Below are 25419 nucleotides of genomic sequence, written 5' to 3'. Positions count from 1 at the left end.
GTGGGGAAAAGGCCTGTTCTCGAATTCCTTTTCTGCCTTACATGTACAACTGCTACTACTACTACTGCTAGAAAGAAAACTAAAAGTTGACGCAGCTACGTTATACATCAGTCTTTTACACCTTACAGAAAGTAAGTAACCGAGTGCAATGAAAATGACTTCATCTGAAATGCAATTGATTGCCGTGGTTAATTACAGCCCCATGAAAGTAACGTAACAATTATAGAAAATGTCAATTACTCTTGCGTTCCTTAAATTTCCTCCCAACTTTTATAGTTCCTTAACACACATTTACCCACACTGCAGTGAACTACAGTAGCTTGCTTGATTATTTGTTCTGCGTTGTTAATTTCCGAGAGGAATTCTTTTTCGAAACTGCGGTCACATTCACCAACGGCACACTGTTATGAACACTTTGCGCCGATTTTGGGTGTAATGGGAGGTTTACAGCGCCATCTGACAAGACAAGGGGGGGGGGGGGGGGGGCTACAGAGTGGTCACGTGGTATCTCTCGGGAGAACTCCCGCAGAAGACGGCGGTGACCCGTTTGTGGTCCGGACATGATCTTGCGCGATGCTTCTTGGCAGCCGGTCCGTTGTCGCTCGGTCACATTGAAAACATGCCCCCTAGCACCAGTGCTTGCCGTCAGGAAAGCTGTACCGTTGGTTCCAGCTTGTTTTTGGAAAAAAAAATAACTGATTACCTGTAATCAATAACGAAAAGCAACTGAATTACCTGGCACGTTACCGTTTGAAAAAGCAATCGATTAATCACAAAATTACACGAAAATGCAGCTGATTACAAGTAATCAATTACTTTAATGCGTTAAGCACAACTCTGGTACGTACCGTCATATCTTGCATGCTTTGAAGCCGCCGCGGTGGCTCAGTGGTTACGCGCTCGGCTGCTGACCCAACGACGCGGGTTCGATCCCGGCCGCGGCGGTCGAATTTCGATGGAGGTGAAGTTCTTGAGGCCCGTGTTCTGTGCGATGTCAGTGCACGTTAAAGAACCCCGGATAGTCGAAATTTCCGAGCGCTCACTGCACAGCTGGAGTCGCTTTGGGAGGTTAACCCCCATAAACCAAATCAGTCAAACCTGGGAAATCGCCTTGTACACGCCAGGGTAAGAACCCCCCTCCAACAGTAAGCTAGCTCATGCTCTCGGCCTAGATACAAGACATGCAAGATTTACAAAGCGGCACTACTATTAGAAGCATGGCAGCGACTCCATCTTTGATATAGAGACTAGCTCTAACTGCGCGTCGTCTAATGTTACCTGCATGCTTGAATGTTCCTCTTGTGAAACAATACATCGGAGAAACCCGGCAATCGATGAGCGCCAGACTAAATGGCCACCGAGCCGACACAGCAAAGAACGCACAGAAGGCAGTGTCGGAACATTTTAATCGACGTGGACGTGGTCAGAACTTCGACGAACTAAAGATATATTCATTCTTCAATCAGGCTTGAACTCTGCAGGGGATAGAAAATGCATGGAGGCGTACTACCTAATCCACAAATTTCAAACCTTGCAACCAGCAGGAATCAGCATATCCAGAGGAGACGTAGAATCTCGGGTACATTCCGGCACTGAAGTAATGTGGTGGCGCTGATGTCAGCAGCGACTTTCGCATGGTAGGCAAAAAGGTTCGGCCTGCCCGTGCCTACCACAGCTACCGGCAGCAGCATCATGCCCGCGCACTGCAGAAGCAGCATGTATTGACCAGCTGCGTCACTCTTGGGTCCGCGTAGTAGCAGAAAAGGAATTTTGAAGCTAGGAAAATACACCTTCGCGCAAATAAATTCACACAGACAAAACAGACAAGGAAGACGCCTGTCCGTTCTCCTTGTCTGTTGTGCCTGTGTGAATTTATTTGCGCCAAGGTGTACTTTCCTAGTTTCAAAATGCTAAACCAACTAGCCCGGCAACATGCCTTACTAAGCATAAAAGGAAATTTAAATTAGCTTCGATAGGTTTCTCGCAGATAAATACCGCATTAGAAAACTGGCTAACAGGGAATGGGCTGCGGTAGTAAAGCGCAAAGTCTGGGAGTCGATCCACACTGCCACTCAGTGTACTTAATAGCATGCAAGTTACTGCGTCCATTCACTTGAACATCAGCATAGTGCGCTTATAACTGCGCAAGACAGATATGTAGCTGCACACGTATTTATCACCTTGAGCCGGTGTGCTCGGGGCGCCGGCAGGTTCACTCGCCCCAAGGAATGCGTTGTTTTTTCATAGCACAGTATGTTTTAGTGGCGCGTTTTATGACATTTAATATTTACTTTTATTAAAAGTGTTTTTCGTTATGACCGACGTAATTATTTGATTCGAATAGAAAGAAGTCTGGCAAGTTCTTGCGCGGTCACGTTGGCGTGCTTAGAATAGAGTACCTGAAGTGTGGTAAAAGCCACATGCTTTTCATTGCAACATGCATGTGTCATGTTTCATGATGTAGTCCATGATCGCGAAGCTTGTTTAGAAATAAGTAGCTGCAGGCGTGCTACTAACAGAAACGTGGCGAGATTCGGAGGGGACGCGGCAATGAAAAGTGTTTTCGTTATTTATGCATGCGATATGTAACTAAATTTGGTGCAAATATGAAACTGCTGCGCTATAGCTAGTTTCAGTAATGCGTTTTATTTTTAGCTATACGTGGTGCAGTTCTTTGGTAATTATAATTAACACCTTCGTCAAGTCACCTCAAGGTCTTAAATAATTGAGTAGAGAGTGCGCAAATTTGTTTGTGCCAGCATGTTCACAAAGCCCTGTTCTGTATGATGACGCTATTACTTCTTTTTTTTGGATGCTCATGTACCTATGCATGCATAGTTACATGGAGACGCTTCTTACAAAAATAACTAACATAGTACCGCACGTGTAGGAGAAAAAAAAAACGAGAGATTTATTACACTCTTCGATGTCTCAGGAATCGTTTGCGACAAACAAAATAATTCTATTTTCATGCGTTACGAAATTACGAAAGTGTGAGTGATGATGATAATAATAAAAATTGGTTTTTGGGTAAAGGAAATGGCGCAGTATCTGTCTCATATATCTTTGGACACCTGAACCGCGCCGTAAGGGAAGGGATAAAGGAGGGAGTGAAAGAAGAAAGGAAAAAAGAGGTGCCGTAGTGGAGGGCTCCGGAATAATTTCGGCCATGCGAAGGAAGCAGGGATATGAATGTGTTTAAAATGGGATCGTCAAAATGCGAAGCGAGATGCCGGGGCTGGCAAAAATCTTTTAGATCAACCGGTTAAATCTGTTTAGCAGCCATCATGGCTGGACTATTTAACCCTCCCCATCTCAACACCCTTCCCACTTCACTTCATCCTCTTCTCACAGGTCTTTCCTCCTGGGAGTGAAGGCCTTATTTAAATCCCGCCAATGATGAACGCTTTGCCCAAACGAAGACAAGTCTTCTTGTCGAAACGTAGGCAAGCATCATGAGGTTTTTGTTTTTCCCCTCCCTTGTTCACTTTGAGTTGGAAACCATGTGTTAGAAAAGCCGAAGTAGCCAAAGTGGCCAAAGGAAGCGTGAACCGAAGCCAATCCGCTCTGGTATTTACTGCTCCCATGGCGTCGTTCGCGAGCACCGAAACTTCCGAGAAATCAGAAAAACCAGTGTGCACATTCATTAAGAGGCCGAACTTCAGGAAAGGAAATCAGAGAAAGAGAAGAGGAAGCAGTGAAGACGGTAGCTTTGCGACCCTTATTTCTGCGTTAATTGTGAGATGTCAGTGCACTCGGAACCACGGGCCGCAAAACTTTCATTTCAATGATCTCGTTGCCTCCTTTGAAGAAATTAATTGAATCGCCTGCCCTGGCAATTATAGGGCACTACAGTACGTGCTTTTCTTAAACAACAAGATTGCGCGCAGTTCTGCGTTATTGCTTTACATGTAAAATTAAATGTCGTTGCTGACCGATTCTGTGACAGCATCTGCGAAATGATGCTTTTCTTTGTATGATTAGTTGCGTAATAAATAATATGAGTAAGCTTTAGCTAAAAATGTGCTATCGCGCTCATGAGCACTTACGTCTCGCAAGCAACAGGGGCCAAAAATTTTGTTGATGCATCTCGTGTTAGATTTGTTCAAAGCGCAATGACTGAGTTACACGAAAGGTGGAAAAGCTGCTTAGCGAACCGCTTCCCGCAACGATTTAAAGTTGTAGATCACCACGTACATTTGTGCAGTATTTTTACATGTTGACTAAGTTTCAGCAATGTAGGATGCGGACCGATTTCGACTCGTGCCACAGTTAAGGCGCTGCATGACACTTGGGTCAGATTACCAGAGAATGTTTCGAAGTGTTCTTTATGTCGAATCTTGGTGCACTTTTTGTGTCGTCCACCGAGCATCGAAGGTAGTTAGGGCTTGGAAATGAGAGGGAAGTTCAATTTTTTTTTTTCTCAGGAGTAACTTGCCCTTAACCATAATGAGATGAGATTTTCTTGCAACTTGCACTTATTTTTCACAAGTGTGTCGCGTAACCTGCTTTGGTTTCATAACACGTTACAAGAGTCTTGCGTGTGCAACGACCTTTATCTGCTGAGCTTGCTGTTCTGTTTGCATACGCAATGGTGCCTATCTAATAGCCACTCATTGCTTTTGTTGGAGGCAACAACCCACAGGAGGCTTAGCACTGCATGGAATGTCAACGATCAGGCCAGTGCTTGCAGTTCCTTTTTTTTATTAAGAGAACTGAAATAGCTTTCTGAAGGCATCACAGTGAGCGCACGCAGTAACATATAGATACATGCATACGCCAAATATTTTACAAACAAGGAAGGCATGATGAAGCAGCATTCACTTCATCGATGCCTGTGGGTACTCTTTAGTACTCATATGTTCGTGAATGCTTGCTTTAAAAAATTCACACTTTTAATTACTGTGGAAAAGGTGTAACTAAATTTTTTTGCATTTATGTCAGCTTAGCTCCAGCGAGTGCAGTAATGGCTCTTGGATCGTATGACCTGTGAAATGAGTATCCTTGTTCTTATTTTCAGGCAGCAGTGAAGATGAAACAAAAGTTGTTAAGAAGGAGAAGAAGACAGACAATCTTAACCCAATGATACAGGGGGCAAGTATTGCATATTCTCGTCACAAATGCACAAAAGGTGCTGGCGATGGAAGTTCGTTGATTGCTTTGTAGCAGAGAGAAGTTATGATGTATTATGCCGCAATGCGCAAAAAGATAGGTGAATGAGTAGTGTTGTAGACTACATTAATGAATGCAGTGAAGCAGTGCGAAGTAAGTGTTAAATGCTAGTATTAGTGCTTTTGAATTTCTATGATTTATTTCCATAAAAAAACATTCTTCTAGTACCTATTTTTTTTTGCCAGAAAGCTGGTTGCCTTTGTCACCTACTAGAAATATATCACTGCAAAATGTGGCAAATGTAGATTCAGTATTAGCAATGTTGTAAATAATACAAAACAAGAAAGGAAGTGAGTGAAAAGTTGAGTCTCTCTGTAGCTAAAAAGGATTAAGCTGGTTGTAAGTTGAAATGATATTGCCTTAAATGCTTTGTTTCTAAGGCTTCATTAAGCATAAGGATGTTGCTTTTGAAGCTTACAAATAGCATGTGGCTCACAATATGAGTAAGGTAAGTCGTGGAACATTGAAGCCACTTTTGCTATGCTCGGCAGTGTAAATGCTTGATTTATCTTCATTCATAGCAACGTCTCTGTGGCACACGTTCTTCCTTTATGTTGCAGACATCGACGAAAAAAACGAATACTTACACGGCTCACAGCGACAGTGATGATGAGACCGGCACTGTCGGAGTTTCCTACAAGTCTAGAAGAACCACAGTAAGTTATGGTAACCAAGTCGCCTGAGTTTACTCCTTGTTTGTGATGACATTTACATAAGTGCTGTGTGGACATTTTGCATTCAAGGAAATGGAAGGACCCAAGGACATGGGTGCAACTGCTGTCCTTGAAATTGACACAGAGAAAAGCAAGGATGCTCAAACCATATTTGAACGGGCACAACAAATAAACAAGGTAAGGAATTCATAAACTGGTAGCGGAATTGCAATTGTCATGCCACTTAAGCAGTTGTCATTAATGACTGCATTCGTCTGTGCTGCAGTGTGATCAGTGATTTGAATATTGTGTGGTGCCATAATCTCGTACTTTTTCCAGGAACTCAAGGGGAAACCAGATGACAAAGTTTATCGGGGAATGAACAATTATACACAATACATAACTAAGAAGGACACAGCACAAGGGAATGCATCGAGTGGCATGGTTAGGTGAGTGGAAACGGTCCGTAAACTCTGATCAGTCTGTTCCGGTGTGACTTTTTGCACATTTTGCATATTTTTTGGATATTTTTTAGGGAATGGAAAATAAGAGCAGTGCAGGTTAAAAATATTCTTAACTTTAAAGCTATATTACTTTTCATCCTTGACAGTGGTGTAAGTAGTTGGTGTAGGTTGATTTGTAACACACTGTGAATGAGCTTGATATAAATGTTCTCCCATGCCCGGGAGGTGGGAAGTTCTGCTCAGAGCAGTGTTCACTGGCAAGGGAACACTTTTTGTCTAGATGGCTCACTACTTGGTCACTGCTTTTGTGCAAAGAAATGTGCAGCTTCATTTATCTTTTAGGTCAGTTTGTACTGCAAGGTTAGTGGGCGTTATATTTAGATCCCCTACAGTCTTTCAGACAGGCTGCTTAGATTTAGATCCCTTACAGTGTTTCAGAGAGGCTGCTTAAATGTAAGTGTCTCACAGCCAGTTCTGTGAACGCTGTTGTGGTTTCTCAAGGCAAGCTGCTAGTCTGAGTGCCTTTGATGGTGCAAGTCAGGTTTTGGGTGCGCCTGCGAACAATATGTGCTTCCTTTCTTTTCTTTTCTCTCTGCCTGCTTTGCAACTTTGCTTTGCAGAATAGGGTAGGTGTATCAAACCAGATCCTAATTTGGTTAGGTTCTCTGCCTTTTCATTATATTGCTATCTGCCTTTCTGGGAAGTTGTGTACACTCTACACTCTCATGGTTTGTTTAGGTTCTCTGCCTTTTTTTTTTTTTGAAAGCGAAATTTATTGCCCCAGGGCATCAATGATGGTTGAAGGTGTGATGAATGATCTAAATGAATGGAAAAAGGTTAGCTGATTTGATGAAGTCCAGTAGAGGACGATGGTACGGTCCCTGCGTCCAGGCAATGTATGAAGAAGGGTTGCTTGGTGAAAGACCTGCTACCATCAGGTGCCGGATCCTTGTAGGCTTGAGAGCTGGGCAGTCCCACAGTAAGTGATGAATGTCGGCCTCAATGTCCTCGTGTTTACATACCGGACACCCTGGCCGAGGAAACAATTCTCGGTACTGAGGCCACTTCCGAGTAATGGCTGGTGTGTGGGCAACCCCGACCCGGATCCTCCTAAGCACAACCTCCACTGCACGGGTAAGACCGCGGGGGAGGGTTACCGCACACGGAGGGATGAGAGCATGTGTGCGGTGCCGGAGGAGTTCCTTTCTTGATGAAAGGAGGGTAAAATTATCCAAATGAAGGAGACGAGGCGGTGCCTTTTCATTGTGTTGTTATCTGGCTTTCTGGGAAGTTGTTTGCATTCTACACTCTCATTGTTATGATTTCATGTCGGACAGGTTCAACCAGCCAATGCGCTTACTTTTGTTCATCAAGACTTAAATTTAAAGAGGTACTGAAGACAACTTCATCCAATTTTTGTTCTCTAAAATAAATTTTTTTCTTTGTGTCTATGTTGACGCTTGTTCAGCAGCAAAATACGCATTTATTGCCGAGAAAATTGGATTTAGAAATGGAACATTTTTTTCCCACCCCTTGATTCAAACCTGTGATGTTGATGCTGAAAGGGATTCTGTGATCACTGGCTGCAAGAGAATGGCAGTGTAGGATAGGTTCAGAGATCTGCAACGACATCAGGCACGTATCCAATGGAGGGTACGAGGCCCCCCCCCCCCAGCAGTGTTCTTGTTAGACATGGGCCCTGCTCCCCTTCTCGGGCTTCGCCCTATACAAATTCCTCGGGCCCCTCTCGAAGAAAATTTCTGGCTACGTGCCTGAACGACAGCAAAAAAAAAAAAAAAACGACATCTGTACCACCGCAGTTTGCTCGTGAGAAATGGCTCGCGGTGGTGATGCCTGCATTTGCTTTTCCAGCCTGATCAGTCTACTCTCAGTAGCTCTTTTTTCCTTTGTGGATGTTGCCAGAGCAGCTCATGAAGATGTTTGTTCATTGTTTGCAGGAAAGGCCCCATAAGAGCTCCTGAACATATCCGTTCCACTGTCCGATGGGATTACCAGCCCGACATTTGCAAGGACTACAAGGAAACAGGGTTCTGTGGTTTTGGAGGTAACCTTCCATAGAGGTTTATGGTTAACATTGGTTAACATTGTATTTCACTTCCAGTGATAGTGGCCTCGTGAGCCGCACTTTAGTGGAGGTCAAATGCAAAAGCTGTCCTTGTTGAAAGAAAAACTGGTAATGGCGCAAGAAACGGGGACACAGAAGGCACACAAAAGACAGGACTGACGCTCTGTCCTTGTACTGAGATTCTGTTTCACATGCAGGAACTTCAAGTGGCATGCATCGTAGCCCAGCGCAATACTTTGACATGTGAAAATCTATTGTCTTTTAAGCAGTTTGTTGTCTTTTGAGAAAGTTATTACCAAACTCGTCCATTGCATGTTGAATGGAGTGCAGTGACACTATCAGTGACTGGTAGGTGTGTTAAGTGTCAGTGGCTGGAAATAAAATATAATGCGAAATGGTGGCAGGGAGTGCAGTTAGCAGCACTGAGTTTTACCACGGCCCCTCTGTCATGGTCACCAAAGAAAAAAAAGAGACAGGTGAGGTGTTTTACAGTGGATGATCAGAAGAAAGAGGGATTGTTGAAATTGCTCAAGCTCTGCTTGCCAAAGTAAAAACTGTTGAGAGAAAACGAGGCTGCCTGTGACTGATTTCATCTCATATTTGTGGGCTCTCACACACTGGTGCTTTGTTGAGATTGTCTAGGACATCTAAACATTTTGTTTCGTTGCAATTGAGAGTAGTGTTGGTGTCCTCATTTTTGTTTTTGTTTTTCTTTCCTGTGTGTGCAGTCTTTTTGCTGCTTCCTAGCATTGGACGTAATGTTCTTGGTGTGTGTCGACTTGGTAAACACCAACAAATTTATTTGCTACAGTGGCAGGTAATTCTGAGTCACTTGTGGTGCAGTGTGTAAGCTTTGAACACATGCATCATTGTTCAGTAATTATTCTGCATTATTTTATATTTATAAGTTACACTTATGAAAATTTAGCCAGTGCAGTTTCAAGTGCCCTACTTCCATACTCTGTCATTTGGCAATAGTGTTTCAGGAAAAAGTCAGGTTGAAAAATGTAAACTAAATTTGTTTCGATTCTAAGTATTGTCATTTAGCTTAAAGCTGAATGGTATGAAAAAAAAGGGGGGAATTTTTATTTGTATTTTATATGCTAAATGACATGTAAATGAGCAAGATTATGAAATCAACTTGGAACAGAAGGTTCTATTATTTTTTCTTGTATGTAAGCTGAGTACTTATGGAAACACTACTCATGATGCAAACACTACTGAATTGTGCCTATGTATTATATAAACATGCAATGCATTTGTGCACGTAGAAGCTCATATGTGATGAAGATGAGGTGTTTGTAAAATATGCTTCGTTATAAAGAGTGAGCACTCAAAGTCAACATTTGTGTGAATGCAACCATATGCTTACAAAGCTGTATTTCGTCAAATTGACCAATCCCTTGGTAAAAACCTACCACAGTTTGGGATTTTTTCCTGACTACATTGTATGCTGCTTTAAGCATTATTTTGGTAGTACTCTGACATTAAATTCCTCTTTTGGAGCTTTGCAACTTTTTGACTAACCACTTTCTCACATTTCCACTAATGGAGATATTATTTAATAGCAGGTTCTACGTGATATAAAGTGCCCCTCTTCATGCAAGGCTGCCCGTGCTAGTTTTGCAATGTTTTTATGCTGACATAGTGCTTTTTATGAAAAGCTTGCTTTTGATATCTTGTTGAGCAGGTGTTCTCAACATTTTTACCTTATGGAATACCTAAAGTTTCTGAGGAACCCACATATCTTGACTTCCGTCCTTCATGCCTAACATATATTCAAAGAAGTGGATATAGACACACAGGCGCTCAAAAAAAATTTTCCCCTAATCAGTTAGTATTGGCTGGCTGTTGACTGGCTGGAGGGGGACACGGTTTGCTGTTAGTGACATCTGTATGGTTAGTCCTAAATAAAGTGGGTAAAGGAAAAGCTAGGATTGAGGCATGCATGGATTTACGTGCTCCACAAACTTGAAAAGCACTCTGGGAAACCCAAGGGATCTCCAGGACCCAGTTTAAGGACCCCTGGCGAATATAATAACCTTTTTGGGAACATGAAAAGCATCTATGCAATTAGCAGTCCTCTGCTTTTACCAACAGTGGCTGGCGTGCGTGGTGTGACTGACTGCGGATAATGTGAAAGAGGCCAGATTGCTACAGAGCATGACTGTATGAGAATGACAAAAAAACACAGCTAACATGTTGAGGCATATAGGCATGTGACAGCAGCCTGTTTTCATAGACTAATGGTGTACTTTTCACTAGAAACTTTGTGTAGCTGCATTGTTAACTTGAATGGTGATCAATTTACAGGTCCTGTTTTGTTTTGATTGCCTAAACATAAAGCCTGACCTCTCTTGTTTCTTTTACTTTAGACAGCTGCAAGTTTATGCACGACCGATCTGACTACAAGCATGGCTGGCAGCTGGAACTGGAGATGGAACGAAACCAGTACCGAGAGGAGGACACTAGCCGCTATGAAATCAGCTCTGATGAGGAGGACCTACCTTTCAAGTGCCTTCTTTGCAGGAAGTCCTTTGTGGACCCCGTTGTCACCAAGTTAGTAACTTTTCCATCACGAGGCTGATGTTACTGTGCCTCTGGCAATTTGGATTCTGCTAGCCTGCTTGTGGAGCCTGTGCTTGTGAAGACATCTTAAGCATCATGCGTGTGCCATAGAGCTGTTAAATGGTGCTCAACGGTTTTGTTACTCATGTTCTTAATATCATTCAAACTGAGCCTCATTAAGCAATTGAAGGGACAGAGAGGATAACTCCATCCATTTTTTTGTTGTAAAAATTGATTGACTCCTGGTGTGTTACAAGTTGATTTTTGTTTGGCAGCAAGAGACGCATTGGTTGCTGAGAAAATTCAATTTAAAAATGGAGAGCATTTTTGTATCACCATGCGATTGAAACTCGTGATGTCAGTAACTAAAAGGGTTCTGTGATCACCTTTTGTGAATGCAGCTGAGGCTAGGCAGGGGAGTGGGCTTCTCAGTCATAGCGATCCCGCACCGTGTCTCCAACTCACCCCCTTTCACCTCTCTGTACCCCTTTCCGGAATAACAAAAAACTCATCCCCCACAACATGGGGATAAAGGCCCGTCTCTCTTCCTTTACTGCCTAGCCTCTGCATTGCCAAAAGAAGTTATCCCCGAGTATAGCCTCAGAGGCTTGCAACCAAAAAAATTACTGACTTCAATGCAGCTAGCATGTGAGAAGAGCCGGTGGTGATGATACCAGTATCTCATTTCTTTAGGCCTTGCCTAGCATATACCTTAGGGTTGGACTTTTCGGAACATACCGAAAAACGAATAAAGTATGCCAAACTCAATTTTTGAAATTCGGCTTTACCCAAGAAAGGTCAGTATTCCTGACATGCATGTCACAAATAGCTGCCTGTTCAGTACCAGCTACGGTAGGTATACAGGTGAAAATTTAGGAAGTGTTGGGACCAGGAGTGCCGCAAAACAATGGCATCTTTGGAATTTAATAGCACTGGGATGGTGAGTTTTGAGGCATTGATCTGCAAACTAAGACTTGCCTTGGTATATCGGGAGGCTCTACTTTCTAGCCAAACGCTGTCTGCTAGCGTAGCATGCCATGTGCTCATACTTATCAAGGCTTAGGGCTGTTACTTGGTTAAGTAGGTTCGTTCACTGCATGGAAAAACACTAACAACTTTTGGAATCGTAACAAGAAAACGTCAACGTGGAACCATGCATAAATGGTATGCCATCAGCACATGGACTACGTGACATCTCTTCCTCTTGTTCAACGCACTGCAACCAGAACATAACAGCCCCGTTTTTAAAACAATTTTAACTTATTTTTTCATAAGTAAAACCCCAAAAATTCGTTCATAGAAAATTATATTTGCTGAAAAAAAGAAAGTTGCATTTTGAAATAAACGAAGCTCAGTCAAGTTGGTTCAAAATAATCAAAGCAGCGCAAAGATGTGGACGTAAAAAGAGGACACACACAGCACCCTGTCTATGTCTTCTTTTCAGATCAACGACTTAGCACTCTTCTGATAAGCCAAAAAAAAATGTGCCGAATTTTCAAAAAATGAAATAAAAAAGTCCAACCTCTACTTATGCTGTAAACCCTCGTTAATATGAAGTTTGTTAATTTGAAAATGTGGGTAGTTTGGACTGCCGCTGGAGTCCTGCCAAACAGCCACGTACGTCTATGGCATCGGAATCTCGTTTATTTGGATGCCCTGGGGCTAGCATCGGCTAATTTGGATGGTCTTTCAAAGTGGCGCCGTGTCAAAGTATGTGCTGCTGCACAAGCAATCGCCCAGATACTCATTCTGAGGACTGAAATGCATATTAGACTGTCTTCCGCACCCCTCTGGTGTGCGCACAACAGCCGTTGAGTTGATGATCAGCGGGCTTCCATCGAAGGTCAAGTCTGGCTGCACAGTTTCGTTTTCGGAGGTTCACTGCGAGCCCGTGGCGACTATCAGCCACGCATATCAGCTAGCTAGCCTAGCCGCATGCCGTTTAGAACAATGATTGCCTCGTTGCTGAACTTTTTTTCTTTTGAAGGCGTCAACATGCGTTTTAAGTGCTTCCCTCCGTGTGGTTTTTGTTCTTCGAGTGCGCTGAACTCTGTGCTTATCAGAATGAAATGGAGTCAAACAGTAATGCCATTTTACTTGTCCACATAGCACAAAATGGCTTTGGTCACTGACTGCCATGGTACATGATTAGTACTGCTACCACTTGATGCCATTAAAGGAATATAGACGCCTAATTTTGGCGGAACATTTACTTTGCTGCAATGATACAGGAGACACTGCTATGAACGAATCACCACGTGGGATTCGCCTATGACCGCTAAATAATTTATCATTAATTTTTTCTGTCATGCTGTTTCAGTTTTGGTTTCAACAGCCGAATGATGACTGTGACGTCAACGTGCGGCTATAGGCCACGTGAGGCATGAAAAAACTGCAATATAATCGCTGCCTCCGCATTCCATTCCATCTCTTGAGGTAGGCTGCCTTTAGCAATGTGAGGAATTAAAACAACAAAGCAGCGATTACACCGCAGTTTTTCCATACCTCACGTGACCTATAAGCACACGTTGATGTCGCAGTCATCGGTCGGCTGTTGAAACCAAAAGCGAAACAGCACGAGAAAGAAATTTGAGTATAAATTATTTAGTGGTTGCAAGAGAATACCATGTGGTTATTCATGTATATTGTAACACCTTACGCATCATTATAAAGAAGAAAACATGCAGCCAAAAGTTAGGTGTCTGTACTCCTTGAAGAAAAAAAAGCTGATCATGAGAATTTAAAAATAATTTAATCTGTAGTTCTGAAGTAGTCTAGTGGAATTGTCTTAAACATTTCCAGGTCGCATTAGTTAGCGCAGAGTGCGGTGTTGCTGTTTGTTGTTGTTTTCAGCTTCGAGGTTTTTATTGCCTAAAGGTCCATTTCATTCTTGGCAGCACAATGCCTTACATTTTGTGTGCTGTGCAGGTGCAAGCACTACTTTTGTGAAAAGTGTGCCTTGAAGCACTACAAGAAGACAACAAGATGCTACGTCTGCAGTCAGCAAACGAATGGTGTTTTCAACCCAGCTAAAGGTACATTATCATTACGGCATTTTATATCTTTCTGTTGCCGTGAAGGCACTTAAAACTGACATATGACTCTCCGCTTGTGTGCTGCATTGAGCTGTAGTAGTGTTGTGGCTTTTTGAACTTGTTCAACAAGTCGTTCTAAAAGTAGTGGAAGTGGTGGCATGTTTTTTTTTTTTTTTCAGAATTCTCAAGCAAATACCTCATGCTTTTTTTTTTTACTTGCTGCACACCTATGATTTCTTCTTCTGTGTGCATTTCAGAAATAATACAGAGACTAAAGAAAGCTAAAGAAGAAGGTGAGGAAGAGGAAAGTGGCGAGGAAGAAGAGCAGCAAAGGGATGCCGCACCTCCGGCAGATGAAGACAAAGACAGTGACGACTGACGAGCTACTGGTGAGGTTTGTTCTTTAAGACTTGCCAACATGAAATGCTAAGAAGTTATGTGCTGTCAGAAACGTGATAACAGCATGGTACTACTTGCAGGCTGAGATTTTGTGACAGCTCGTGGTCATTGTTCTTTTCTTCTTCCATGCCAATGACAATCGTGGAGCAGCAAAAAGTTGCCTAGTTGTGCATAGCTGCAATGGGCTTAGTGGGGCTAGCAGTACCATCCACATTTACCTGCTTTTGCCATTACCTAATTCATGCAGTCTCCAAAGGAGAGGCAATGGTTTATGCGATTTTGTGCTGTTTTGCGCATGTTGCTTTTCTGTGCATGCATACAGGGTTTGAGGGCTAACACTTCCGTCATGAATGGTCTTATCTGAAGTATTGGTGCATTTCTGCCGAGCTGTGTCTGTCCACAAATACAGCCTTTTTCAGTGTTGCTTTGGAAGTTAGGCTGGTTAATAAGGTTGTTGACTTACTACTGCACCTCAGATGAACAGCTTTGTTGGATTTTATGTACTGTTTCTGTGCTTGTCAGTTTCATTCCTGTTCACAACATGTGTGTACAGAGTCGATCACACTTGTCTAGAGTGCTCGAGCGGTGTGCTGCGGAGCAAATGAAGTTAAATCTTATTGCATCTGATTTGCTGAGGGCAAGGCGCTAGTGCGTGTGCATTTCACATGAATATTAGGCTGCTCTGCAGCGCAAGTATTGTCAATGAAAGTCAATACTATCTACTTTATAATTCCGCTTTGTTTCCACCGGACTGCACCGCTCGAGAGCTCTAAACAAGCGTGATCACCTCTGTACATGTGTTTTCACAACGGTTTTAAAAAAGAAAATTGTATGTCAATGCACCTTTATTCCTTCAGTACACTTTGTGCCAGGGGCTGTTGGACAGATATGTACATCCTAGTGCTTCGTCACTGGTCACAGATTGGGACCTTATTTTTCTGTGCAGGTGGCAGATTGAGGTCCAGAAGTTGAAGTGCACACATGTGGAGCAGAGCTCTATATTCAAGGTCATATCACTGGATTGGCTCTGGACCACATGCTTTGGCTCGAGGTGGAGAGCAGTAGAGGTGTGCTTAGTGATGCTGCCACTGAAACAACTGTGTATACTTGTACATAAATGCAGTATCAAGTGGAGAAACATGGATTTTATTCTGCATTGTGAACATTGCAGTTGTTTAAGCAGTAGCTGCAAAAACGGTGAACAGGAAACCATCCTGCTGAATGCTCGCAGCCCTGCGAGAAGATAAGGTTTCAAAGTACTCACTTGCCTGCAAACTTTTAATTTTATGTTAATGTTAATAATTGTAAGTAGCCAATATCACTTTTGAAGTGAATGCTTCACTACGCCAGGTTTTAAAGAAGGTAATGTAGTTCTGTTTATGACCTTGAAAAGCTTTAGAGGTCAAACTATGGAGCAAAGTCACGTTGGCCATGGTGGCTATATATACGCCAAACCAAGATGGTGGGCCACCCCCAAATCTCTCGAAGGGTAAGGGCAAAGGTTGAAGAGCTGGGACAACTTGCGATGCTGTAGGACGGTGACGTCATATAATAAGTAATTTGAGTAAACAAGCACATCAATCATGGAGATGCTCTGCTTGACGAAGTGGGCGGAGCCACTGTCTGTGACATCAATGGAGAGCTGTGTATATATACCAATGGCGAGCCGGTGGGGGTGGAAACCGGTTCTGTGATGGAGGAGGAAGAACATCCTGCCGTGATAGTGTGCCGGAAAGCGAAGCTTCAACGTTTCAATGAGGCTAGGAAGAAACGCCGTGCCGAAGAGACAGAAGAAGAATGTGCAACACGTGTCGAGAAATGACGGAAGAGTGCTACAGCGAAGAAACAGCAGAAGGTACTTCAGGTGGTACATCTAACCAGCGACGCAGAGTCTGAGGTTTCTTTCACTTTCGCCGAGTTTAACCAAAGCTAAACGACAGCAAATTTTTTGTTTGGCACTTTATGCTGTGCCATCACCTCCAACTTGCTACTACTACTAGGCAAAAAAATCTAGCGCACAAAACACAGGAAAGAAACGAAAAGGACGCTGCATGTGCAAACTTTCAACCGATTCTTATTCAACGCACATACAGGTTTTTGCACTCTGCGAGAACATGAACATATCTTCCCACAATGCTGTCGCACAGCAAGTTACTTTCCACTGCACTCGCTGTGTGGTGCAATTGTGGGAAGATATGTTCATGCTCTCGCAGTGTGCAAAAACGTGTATGTGCGTTGAATAAAAGTCATTCGAAAGTTAGCGCATGTGGTGTCCTCTTTGTTTTTTCATCGTGGCATGCCAACTCACCAAAAGAGCTACCTTTATCAACTCCTAGGTCTGCCCCTATGAAGACAAGACCTCTTGTTGAAATGTTGGCATGTAGTGTTACGCTTTCCTCCCTTCCCTCTCTGTACTGCAGTGAACTTGCTGCATGTAGAAGTGAAGTGATGTAGGATGGTTAATTAGTACGTGTGTGGGTTTGTACAAGACCTTCAAGCAGCTCAAGTAGAGTGCATGGTAAAGTGGTGCTTTCTCACAGCAGTGTAGTATTTTACCTGCATTATACTCAGACCAAATCGATATTCATTTATTAGTTCTTATTTTTAGGGACCTGTATGAGAACTCTGCATAGGTGTACATGCAGAGGGAGCAGTGGCCCCCCAAATTGCGATTGGGGCTGGGATTTTGTCCCATATTTTAAAGCAAAAGCTTTACTGGCCTTGTAGGAGTGAGCAAACTCTGCTCTGAGAAAACAGCCTTGCAACAGCTGGAGCAGAGCCTGAGACCTTTCTCTCTTTCCCTCTCCTTGCCCTGAGCCTGATATCACAACCAGGAGCTCTCTCTCCTTCCCTTAGGGCATTCCAGTGTCTGCCAAGATATGTGACACAGTTACTGCATTTCCCTTCCTCAAAACCAATTTTCGACTGGGTCCAGAGATTGGAAAGCAAAGGAAAGGCACATAACTGGCCAGCCCCCTGGGATGAAGATAAAGGGGGGAGCTTCGAAAGCGAAGGAAAGGGGCATAACTGACTGGCCCCCTGGGACAGTGGGCATTGAGGTGTCTACCAAGATATGTGACACTGTTACTGCATCATTTCCTTTCCTCAAAAACAGTTTTCTTTGACCTTTAGCAAAGGGAAAGTGATGAAGAGCGGGAGCTTCCAAAGCAAAGGAAAGGTGCTTAACTGGCCCCCTGGGACAGTAGACACTTTAGTCATGTGGTGACAGATGTGCGTTGCATGCATTGGCATTGACAATGTTGTGGCAGAAATGTGGTACTGAAGCTATAAGCAGTGGGCATTCATTGGTGTTGGCTTTGACAATTAATTTAACTGTCACCTGCTTTTGCTTTCTAACTAGGATCTACAGTAGTTGAACCGCAGCTAATTTTTTCTTGCTACATAGAAGGCATTGAAAACCCCCTTCCCCCTTAGGCAGAGACCTGTGCATGCGTAAGGAACTCTGTACAATGCATCAGATTTTTGCAAGGCAAACTAGCCTTGGCAACTTAAAGGGGCTCTCAATAAAGGTGCGCTATTCCCAAGATGTTAAGCGACGCCACTTCACTAATACCCTCCATCAAACATTTTTTTGATGCATTTTGTAGAAGCAGAGTTATGTGTTGTCAAAATTTGAATTTCAACGTCTTCATGCCTTTCCCTCTCCTCTTGTCACTTTTTGCACGCTCAAAGGTCAGCACTCCTTCGCCGGCATGTGCAGAAATTCCTTGGGAATGGTGGGGTGGGGAGCTTCTTTACCTATCGGAGCGACACTGCTGATTGGCTGCGGCCATGATAGCTGCGTGACGCCCGAAAGAATCTAGCCAATAGCTTTGTCTGAACAGAATCGTGCAGGGTGGCGCAAGAATGAAAAAGGCGCTGGAAAGGACTCGCCAACTTTTGCACGTGATTGCGAGGTTTCTGCTGCATGTAGAAGCGAATTATTTGGCTCAGGTGTTCGTGACGCGAGATTGTAGTGATTGAGCAAGTTTATGTAATCTCCACAGAACCTCTTTCAGAGCCCCTTTAAAGGGGACTGCTACCATGGTCTTATGATACTGCAAAAAATTTTGTATGGTTGGTTTAGCTGCTACATGCAAGTCTGCATCGTCGCTCACTATCAACTGGATGTGGTACGGATATCATGTAGTTACAAGCACTTGTTAATTTTTCTATAAGGTCATGTTAAGAGCAAGTACCTCGAACACTTCGGCTTTCACCTAGTAGTGAAGTCACTTATTGAGACTGTACATGACGGAGTAAGGTGAAAACAGCAGTCTTTAGTGAATGAGTTATGGGAGAATACAGTTCCGCATTATGGCTGGAAAAACTGCTTCGAATGCAATGACGATAGAAAGCGTGCTAGGTCAAGTTCTACATTGTACTTAGTTTGCCTACCGGTGGTTGATTTACTTCAACTATGGACAGGATTCCAACATGCACTTAATGTGTACCAGTGAGCCTGCATGGAAATGGAGGCATTCTTTTCCCATTTTCACAAATGTTTACCACCTTCACATAATGTGAAGAACTGGTTTTGCTACTAAAACAACCCAGAGGGCCTGTTTCTCAAGCGTAGAGTTCCATCTTGAACCTGCAGCAATGTTTTGTTGTGCGTTGTCAGATGTCAGGCATGAATATTTCAGGGAACACACCCACAAGCTATCTTAAAAAAATTAAAAACAGTGCATAGGTACACAGAGAAAAAGTATTGAGGCAAAGTGCATGCTCTGTCTTGGGTTTTAATACACATGCCACATTCAAAACAAACATGTTTCTACAGGATAGATTTTTTTGGTATGCAGCACACCACTTGATTAAATCAATGTATTTTATGTACAGAGAAAGTGACTACTTGTAATCTTCGGTGGTAAACATCCCCTGCAATGAAAAGAAGTGTGTTATGGTTGCATCCATAGTATGAAACACGTGAACTCAGTAAGTATAATAAAGCAGCAGCTGTCATTTGTAGCACTGAAGCAGCATGCTAATTATGAGCTGGGTATTGACGTGCTCACGTCACATGCAAACTTGAAACCGAAGTGTGTTCGTCACCTTTGCTCTCCTGAGGATGGAGTCCTTGCTTGGGTCATAAGGTTGGTCTTTGGATGGTATTTCCAGCACTGCGGGTATCGACTGAGTGTGGCTGTCAATCGCATGTCTGATCATTTCAGCTATCTGCACACACACACACAAAAATTTCGCTTTTATACATTTTACACTTCGGTGTCCAAAGTGAGTTGAGGTTGACTGCTCTCGCAGTAATTTCACCTTCAGTTACGACCAAAAAAACAAAAACTTACATTCTGGTTGATGAGAATGATATCCACGTCTCCACGCTTGACAAAGTTCTTGAAACATTCTTCTATTTCCGATACACTTGTATCTGAGAGGACACAAAACAAGGCATTCAAAACTAAGTATCCACAGGGTACCACTATTCCTAGCCTGCTGACAATTCAAGTAGGCCACAACCTACTAAGCAGCAGTTACAACGAAGATAACAGTTGCAAACGTACTTTTGTCAACAACTTTGAAGTTCGGCTGTCTCTGCTTGTTGATTTCTCCGATGCCCCCAAGAAGGAACCCAACACAGGTATCCTGCAACAGGAAGAAGCCCAGTGATTAATAGTCGTTGCATACGAGAGTCCAAATGCTTGAACGCTGGCAGCATGGCTAACCCCATCGTTCTGCCAGAAAGCGGAAATACAAACTCTCTCTTTCATTGTTTTCTGGTAAACCCTGGAACATCACTGCGATGTTGGAAAGCAGTGGATGGCAGCTTGGAGACAACCGAAACGAACTCTCCAAGCCTTTCTGCAGACGTTGCAAAAGCATGATGTGAAAGCACACACTATTTTGAGTGCTCACCTCATCTCCTATAATGGCAATGAGCTTTCCTCTAGCGCCCATAATTTCCTTAGCTCGAAACTGGGTTGCGGCACTGGTACCGCCGCAGTCAGCTGCAGTCACGGGATGTCAAACAGGCAGAGGTACTAGGACCGGACTTCCACCTACAGCAAGGATTCCTAGACGGCGCTAGCAGTGCTTGGCTGGCTTTGCTCGGTAACACCGGTAACACTGCCGGACTCTTCTTTTATTCAATAAACAAAGCTAATTGTTTTAATTTATTGCCAGAAGTTATATTAAAAGCTAAAGTAATTATTTATGGCAGTATGTTTTTTTTAGTAGCGTATTATTCAAGCTGTCTGGGTAAAATGTGTGCCATTTTCGATAGCTCTTTTGCGTTTCCAATGATGTCAAGAAAAAATAAACGCGTAAGTAATTTGTTAGGGTAAATGAAAGGACCTCTAAGCAAGCAAAACAACTGAGGAACAAAATTACAAGCTCTTTCACTCAAAGAACCGCGAGCTATTTTGCTGCTGATTAAGTGAGGTCCACCGTGCATGTCTGCTGGCAACACTGGTCTATTCAGGGTGGGAATCGGCCCCTTCAGTAAATCGGCGCTGCTGGCGCTAAACATGGCGTATCGTAGTTCGTTTTAGTGTTGGTGTGATGTGTTGTGGTCTTGCCGTTGTTATTTTCTGTTGTTATTGACTGAAGGTCGCAGTGTGTTGTGCACTTTTTTTCACGGACCAAATGTTGAAAGTCTTCTCACAAGCAGGAACACTGCCCGGTGAGTGCACGATCGCGATCAGTGCGTGCGCACAGTGTTGCGGCTTCCGTCACTGCACGGTCGTTCCTCAGGTTGGCCTCTCGGTCGGCATCATGGCCGAAACCTAAGGCCCTGTCCCGTCTAACGCGGTGCGTTTGCGTATGGTGTCAGACAGCACCCGCGGTCGCTGCGTTGACGGTCTGCGCTTCTGCACACGCTTTTGGAACGTTGGCCGGATAGTTTGCTATGTCTTTCTTTTTTTGCACCACGGGCAAGAGCGTCGCGACGCTTCGCATGCGTGATTGTTTGCGGACTGTAACACTTCCCGTCAGTTTGGCATCCTTCGATCGTAAACGTGCTGGTAAGCGATGCTCAGTGTAAGCGGGCCCTGGTTTTGGCACACATCTTTGAAGTGATGCTGCGTGGTTAGGTCTTGCCGCATGCGGCTTCTCGCGCGTGCAGAGCGGCGGCTCTGGGTGAAGCACGCTTTTAGGGGACACCGTCGTCCATGATCTTGATTTTGACCACTCGCCGCCGTGTTTTTCCATTCTCTTGCTGCGTTGCCAGATCCCGTCTAAATGTTATTTTAGCTCAGTAAATCCGCACGTAGTGCTTGGCGCACCGCTTTGTCGAACACTTCTGCCTATTGCCGTCAAAAATTTTGGCGACATCAGCGCGAAATGTAATGAGCTCGAGCTAATTATCATAATTGCCTTTGCTTGACAGAGCCTTTTTTTACTTGATGCGTTATACAGCTCGATTAACTGCGAAAACTTCTTCAAGGACATGAATTTGAAAAAAAAAAGCACTTCGGCGCATTTGGTCTCCGGAGACTTCTAGCTCCTGCGTCGAGTTGCGAAATGAACCGAGTTGTTCCGGATAATCCCAGCCGCAGGTGCGCTTTTGTGGAATCCAAACAGACTTTAAAAGCGCAGTTGGCTCTTTTGTTATCCTCGATTCTTGATTTCTAAATGCCAAATGCCTTTATTAGTGCTGTAAACAGCGTGCGCATATATTCTGTGTACATACACAATGTGTATGGGAATGCAGGCCAAGCTGCATTCTTATGGCTTCAGCTCTCTTTTGGTATGTGCTGTTATCATAGTTACATTAGATTTACAACATATTTTTATGAAAGTGGTTGTTTATTTGTTTCGTTGAAAAATGTGAAGAAATTTAATCCGGTCTCATATTTTCGCTGTACCTCTGTGCACTATCACATAGGCTGTAACCATTTTAGCCTGGTTTTAATTAAAATAAAAGCTGAATTGACTTCTGTGGGTGCATGTTTGCATATTGATAGCAATGTCGCAAATAAAAAAAATTGCCCGCAGAACTTGCAGGAAGGTTACAGGTATTGCTTATTACAGCTGGTCTGACATTATAGTTATTGAAGAAAGGAGCTAATTTTTGCCGACTTTACTTTTTAGAAGCCGGTCTTCAGAGTGCAATCTCAGTTGTCTGGCTGCTCAATTTGATGTGTAAGTTAGCTCTAAAGCCTAGTGGAGAGATTTCAGTGCTAGAAAACCTCTGGTTTTGTCAGTCTATGCAACAAGTATTGGAATTTTATTGTGTTCAATTTATGTAGCTGTGCAAACCTTTTCATGCTTGCCAGCAATGGTTGTTGGTCTTTTTCCGATTTTATGAGGCATGGAATTGGTATCTGGAAGCTGCGACTTATGGCATATTCTTATTGTTGATCTGGAGCAGAGCCCTTAATCTACAAAGGAACACAAAATCTGTCTTGGCCAATAAGAGCTAGGGATATGAATCCAAATCGCCCGTTGAAGCCTGCTTTTTGGCTTGTGGAGCAAAAACACATGCCTCTGTTTGCTAATTAAAATATGCCATTATAGGTGGATGCAACTCAAGAACGCATTGGATTTTCCCCGTCAAAGGACCCCCTTCCAGTCAATGGCGTCAGCCGATTCTCATGACCCTGCTAGCAGGGAGTGGCGGCACAATGGAGAGAAGGTCCCTGACCATAGAGAGAAGGGGTTATCCCCTTTCATCTACCACTCCATGCTTTGTCACACTAGCAGGGTCACGAGAATCGGCTGGCGCCTTTGGCTGAAAGGGGGTTCTTTGAAGGGAGAAATCCGCTGCGTTCTTAAGTTGCATCTGACTTTAATGGATCTTATGTCGCCCTGTTCAGTATTATACTGCTGGTGCTCCATCATCTTTCTTTAATCTGTGAGGTGGTCCATATTCTTGCCATGCTGAGATATTTTGTCTGATACCAATATTTTTGAACGTGTGCAGTCAGCTTCTACTGTCTTATCCGTTGTTGAGCTGTGAAAATTGGTCGTAATTTGAGATCAGGTAAAAAGTGGTGTTAATGCTTCCCAGCACTTGACTCAAGGCTCAGAAAGTAGATTTTATTGTTGTATTTGCAGTGTGAAAGCAGGTATTTTTGTGTTTCCTTTTGCAGTGTATATTTTTCATTGCTTTAATGTCATGTTGGCTCTGGTACACTTTGCTTATTAAGCCACAGCAGGCTTGCTCCAAAAGGAGTGGGGCTGTGTATTCATCTTATTGATTACTGTTCCTGGGACTTGCAGTTTATTGGATAGATTCTGCAAGCTGGAGGCTCTAAGTGGAACATTCAGACGCGTGCACCTGTTGATGATGGGCTCGATGGCCTCACCTCGAGTTGGCCTGTTTAAAGCACAGCTGAGCTGTGGAGTCACCCTTGCCTTGGGACAAATGTGGGCTGCATTTTTTCAGCTAATGCGGGTATGCAAAACATATCTGGGCGTCAACTGACAAGCATTGACCTCTAATTGCAGTGAAATAAAGCTGCTTGCCCCAAACTGCTCCTGTTTGGCAGCATGCGGGCTAATTGAGAATCATTGAAAAGCTGCCAAAAGATGCAGTTTTATCATCATTGAGTAGAAAGAATTGTGATCCACCAGCCCTTTTGTTTTGGCTTTGATGTGTACATAATTACAGTGGCCACGGAAAGAAGTAATGGTGTGTGCAGCGTAGAAAAAGTAAATGTTTTTTTTTTTCTTGCCTGCAAGGCACTTCCAGACAGTTCTTTTTAGCACGAAATTGTTTGCATCGTTGTATTGTTCTTAAAACTGTTTTTGGTCATCACTGGTTAGACCTTAAGTTTTACATTTTATCTTGGTGAGTGCATGCTATTATGCACTAGAGGGTGTGGAACACATGATGAATGCGTGTGAATTCTGACCCGGCAGCTGCTGAACATGGATTTAAGGAATGCTTCTTTATAGTTTATTAATTTGCACAGCACTGCAGACCTAATTTTGGTCCATGCTGGATAGACAAAACAAATTTGCAATGAACTTTTGGCTGCATTATTAATATAACCGGTGATAGTGCTTGTTTGAAATCAATTAGTAGAAAACTTTATTAAGGAAAGTTAGAAGACTCAAAGCTGAAGCATTTGTCGCACTAAATTGATTACATGATAGCTTCACTGCAAAGACAGATGTCAAAAGATTCTAAAACTGTGCTTGGTATAATATTTGTACTTAAGGCCAAAATTTTGCTTTTAAAGCATGGTACTTACATTCTAAATTCTATTGTGTATAGAATTTACATGCATGTTACGGGAGTATTTCTGTGAAAGTCTCATTCATGAAAGAGCACTTTTACTATAAAAGCCAAAGCTGAAATGTGCGTACACCCAGTGAATGAGTGCAGTTTGGAGGACTCTGCTGTGCGTTTTGTTGGAGAGGTTTGTGGGCATCTCATTAAAACGTGTAAATATTTGCAGCTTCCTTGTATTCTTTGTAAACTTGCGTAACTTTGTAAGATACAGATCTGTATTCTGAGTAAAAATGCGCACTAACATGAACAAATTTATCTTAGCCTTTTTTTTTTATTTAAGCCCCTTTATTTACTTTATTTAAGCCCCTTCAGTATTTGCTCAGTAAGGCATTTACATGTTGCTGAGAATAATCTTAGAATGCCTGAGTCAATGGTTGCTTTTATAGAGGTTTCGGACTGCGTGTAACATCATAAATAAGTCTGCAAAGTTATTGAAACAGTACAAGTCAAAAGGGGGCCATGAGCCAATATTTATTTTATTTTATTTTATTTCATAATACTGCAGGCCACTGCTTGGCCCAAGCAGGAGTGAACATATAATGATACATAACCAAAAGAATAAAGTTATTCAATATTAGCAGCACACGGAGACCAAAAGAATAAAACCAAAAGAATAAATTTATACAATGTTAGCAGCGCACGGATACCAAAAGAATAAACCAGACAATAAACTTATACAATATCAGCAGCACACGTTTACAAAACATACATATAATCAATATTAGCAGGTAAATAGATGATTTAACGCATCAGAAAAATTTTGCGAGGAAAAAACAGATAGTCGCTCAAGCAAAGCAAGGGCCTTATAATCTTGCTTCAAAGCCTGTCTGCCACTTTCTACAGTTGT

At 43.0% G+C, this 25419-nt stretch overlaps 3 protein-coding genes across 8 annotated transcripts in view; 2 read left to right on the top strand and 1 right to left on the bottom strand.

Moving 5' to 3' along the window:
* Window positions 1-3540: 3540 nt before the first annotated feature.
* mdlc (RING finger protein mdlc) lies at window positions 3541-15510 on the top strand. 2 transcript variants are annotated; one of them, XM_077627483.1, is made up of 10 exons: window positions 3541-3706; window positions 5021-5094; window positions 5733-5828; window positions 5916-6023; window positions 6165-6274; window positions 8248-8354; window positions 10751-10934; window positions 13872-13978; window positions 14236-14367; window positions 15324-15510. In XM_077627483.1, exons 1-9 carry the CDS (start codon window positions 3586-3588, stop codon window positions 14355-14357), a joined length of 1029 nt encoding a protein of 342 aa, XP_077483609.1. In that variant the 5' UTR covers window positions 3541-3585; the 3' UTR covers window positions 14358-14367; window positions 15324-15510. The 2 variants fall into 2 exon arrangements, with proteins under 2 accessions (XP_077483609.1, XP_077483610.1); XM_077627484.1 differs by lacking the exon at window positions 3541-3706 and adding an exon at window positions 3715-3854.
* A 3589-nt stretch (window positions 15511-19099) lies between these two features.
* Window positions 19100-20406, bottom strand: Vha14-1 (V-type proton ATPase subunit Vha14-1). The gene is made up of 5 exons (XM_077628689.1): window positions 20249-20406; window positions 19897-19978; window positions 19681-19763; window positions 19433-19555; window positions 19100-19258 (listed from the first exon to the last, which is right to left on the bottom strand). Exons 1-5 carry the CDS (start codon window positions 20288-20290, stop codon window positions 19229-19231), a joined length of 360 nt encoding a protein of 119 aa, XP_077484815.1. The 5' UTR covers window positions 20291-20406; the 3' UTR covers window positions 19100-19228.
* Window positions 20407-20829: 423 nt separating this feature from the next.
* The window catches only part of LOC144093777 (uncharacterized), a 197528-nt gene continuing 192938 nt past the window's right edge, over window positions 20830-25419 (top strand). For all 5 annotated transcript variants that reach the window (XM_077627479.1, XM_077627480.1, XM_077627482.1 and 2 more), the window contains exon 1: window positions 20830-21014. The gene's annotated coding sequence lies outside the window, so the exon portion shown is untranslated. The remainder of the gene's footprint in view (window positions 21015-25419) is intronic.

This window comes from Amblyomma americanum, chromosome 6 (genome assembly GCF_052857255.1).
Source record: "Amblyomma americanum isolate KBUSLIRL-KWMA chromosome 6, ASM5285725v1, whole genome shotgun sequence".
NCBI lineage: Eukaryota > Metazoa > Arthropoda > Arachnida > Ixodida > Ixodidae > Amblyomma > Amblyomma americanum.
The sequence above is the reverse complement of the archived record's forward strand: the minus strand, read 5'-3'. Positions and strand labels throughout refer to the sequence as shown.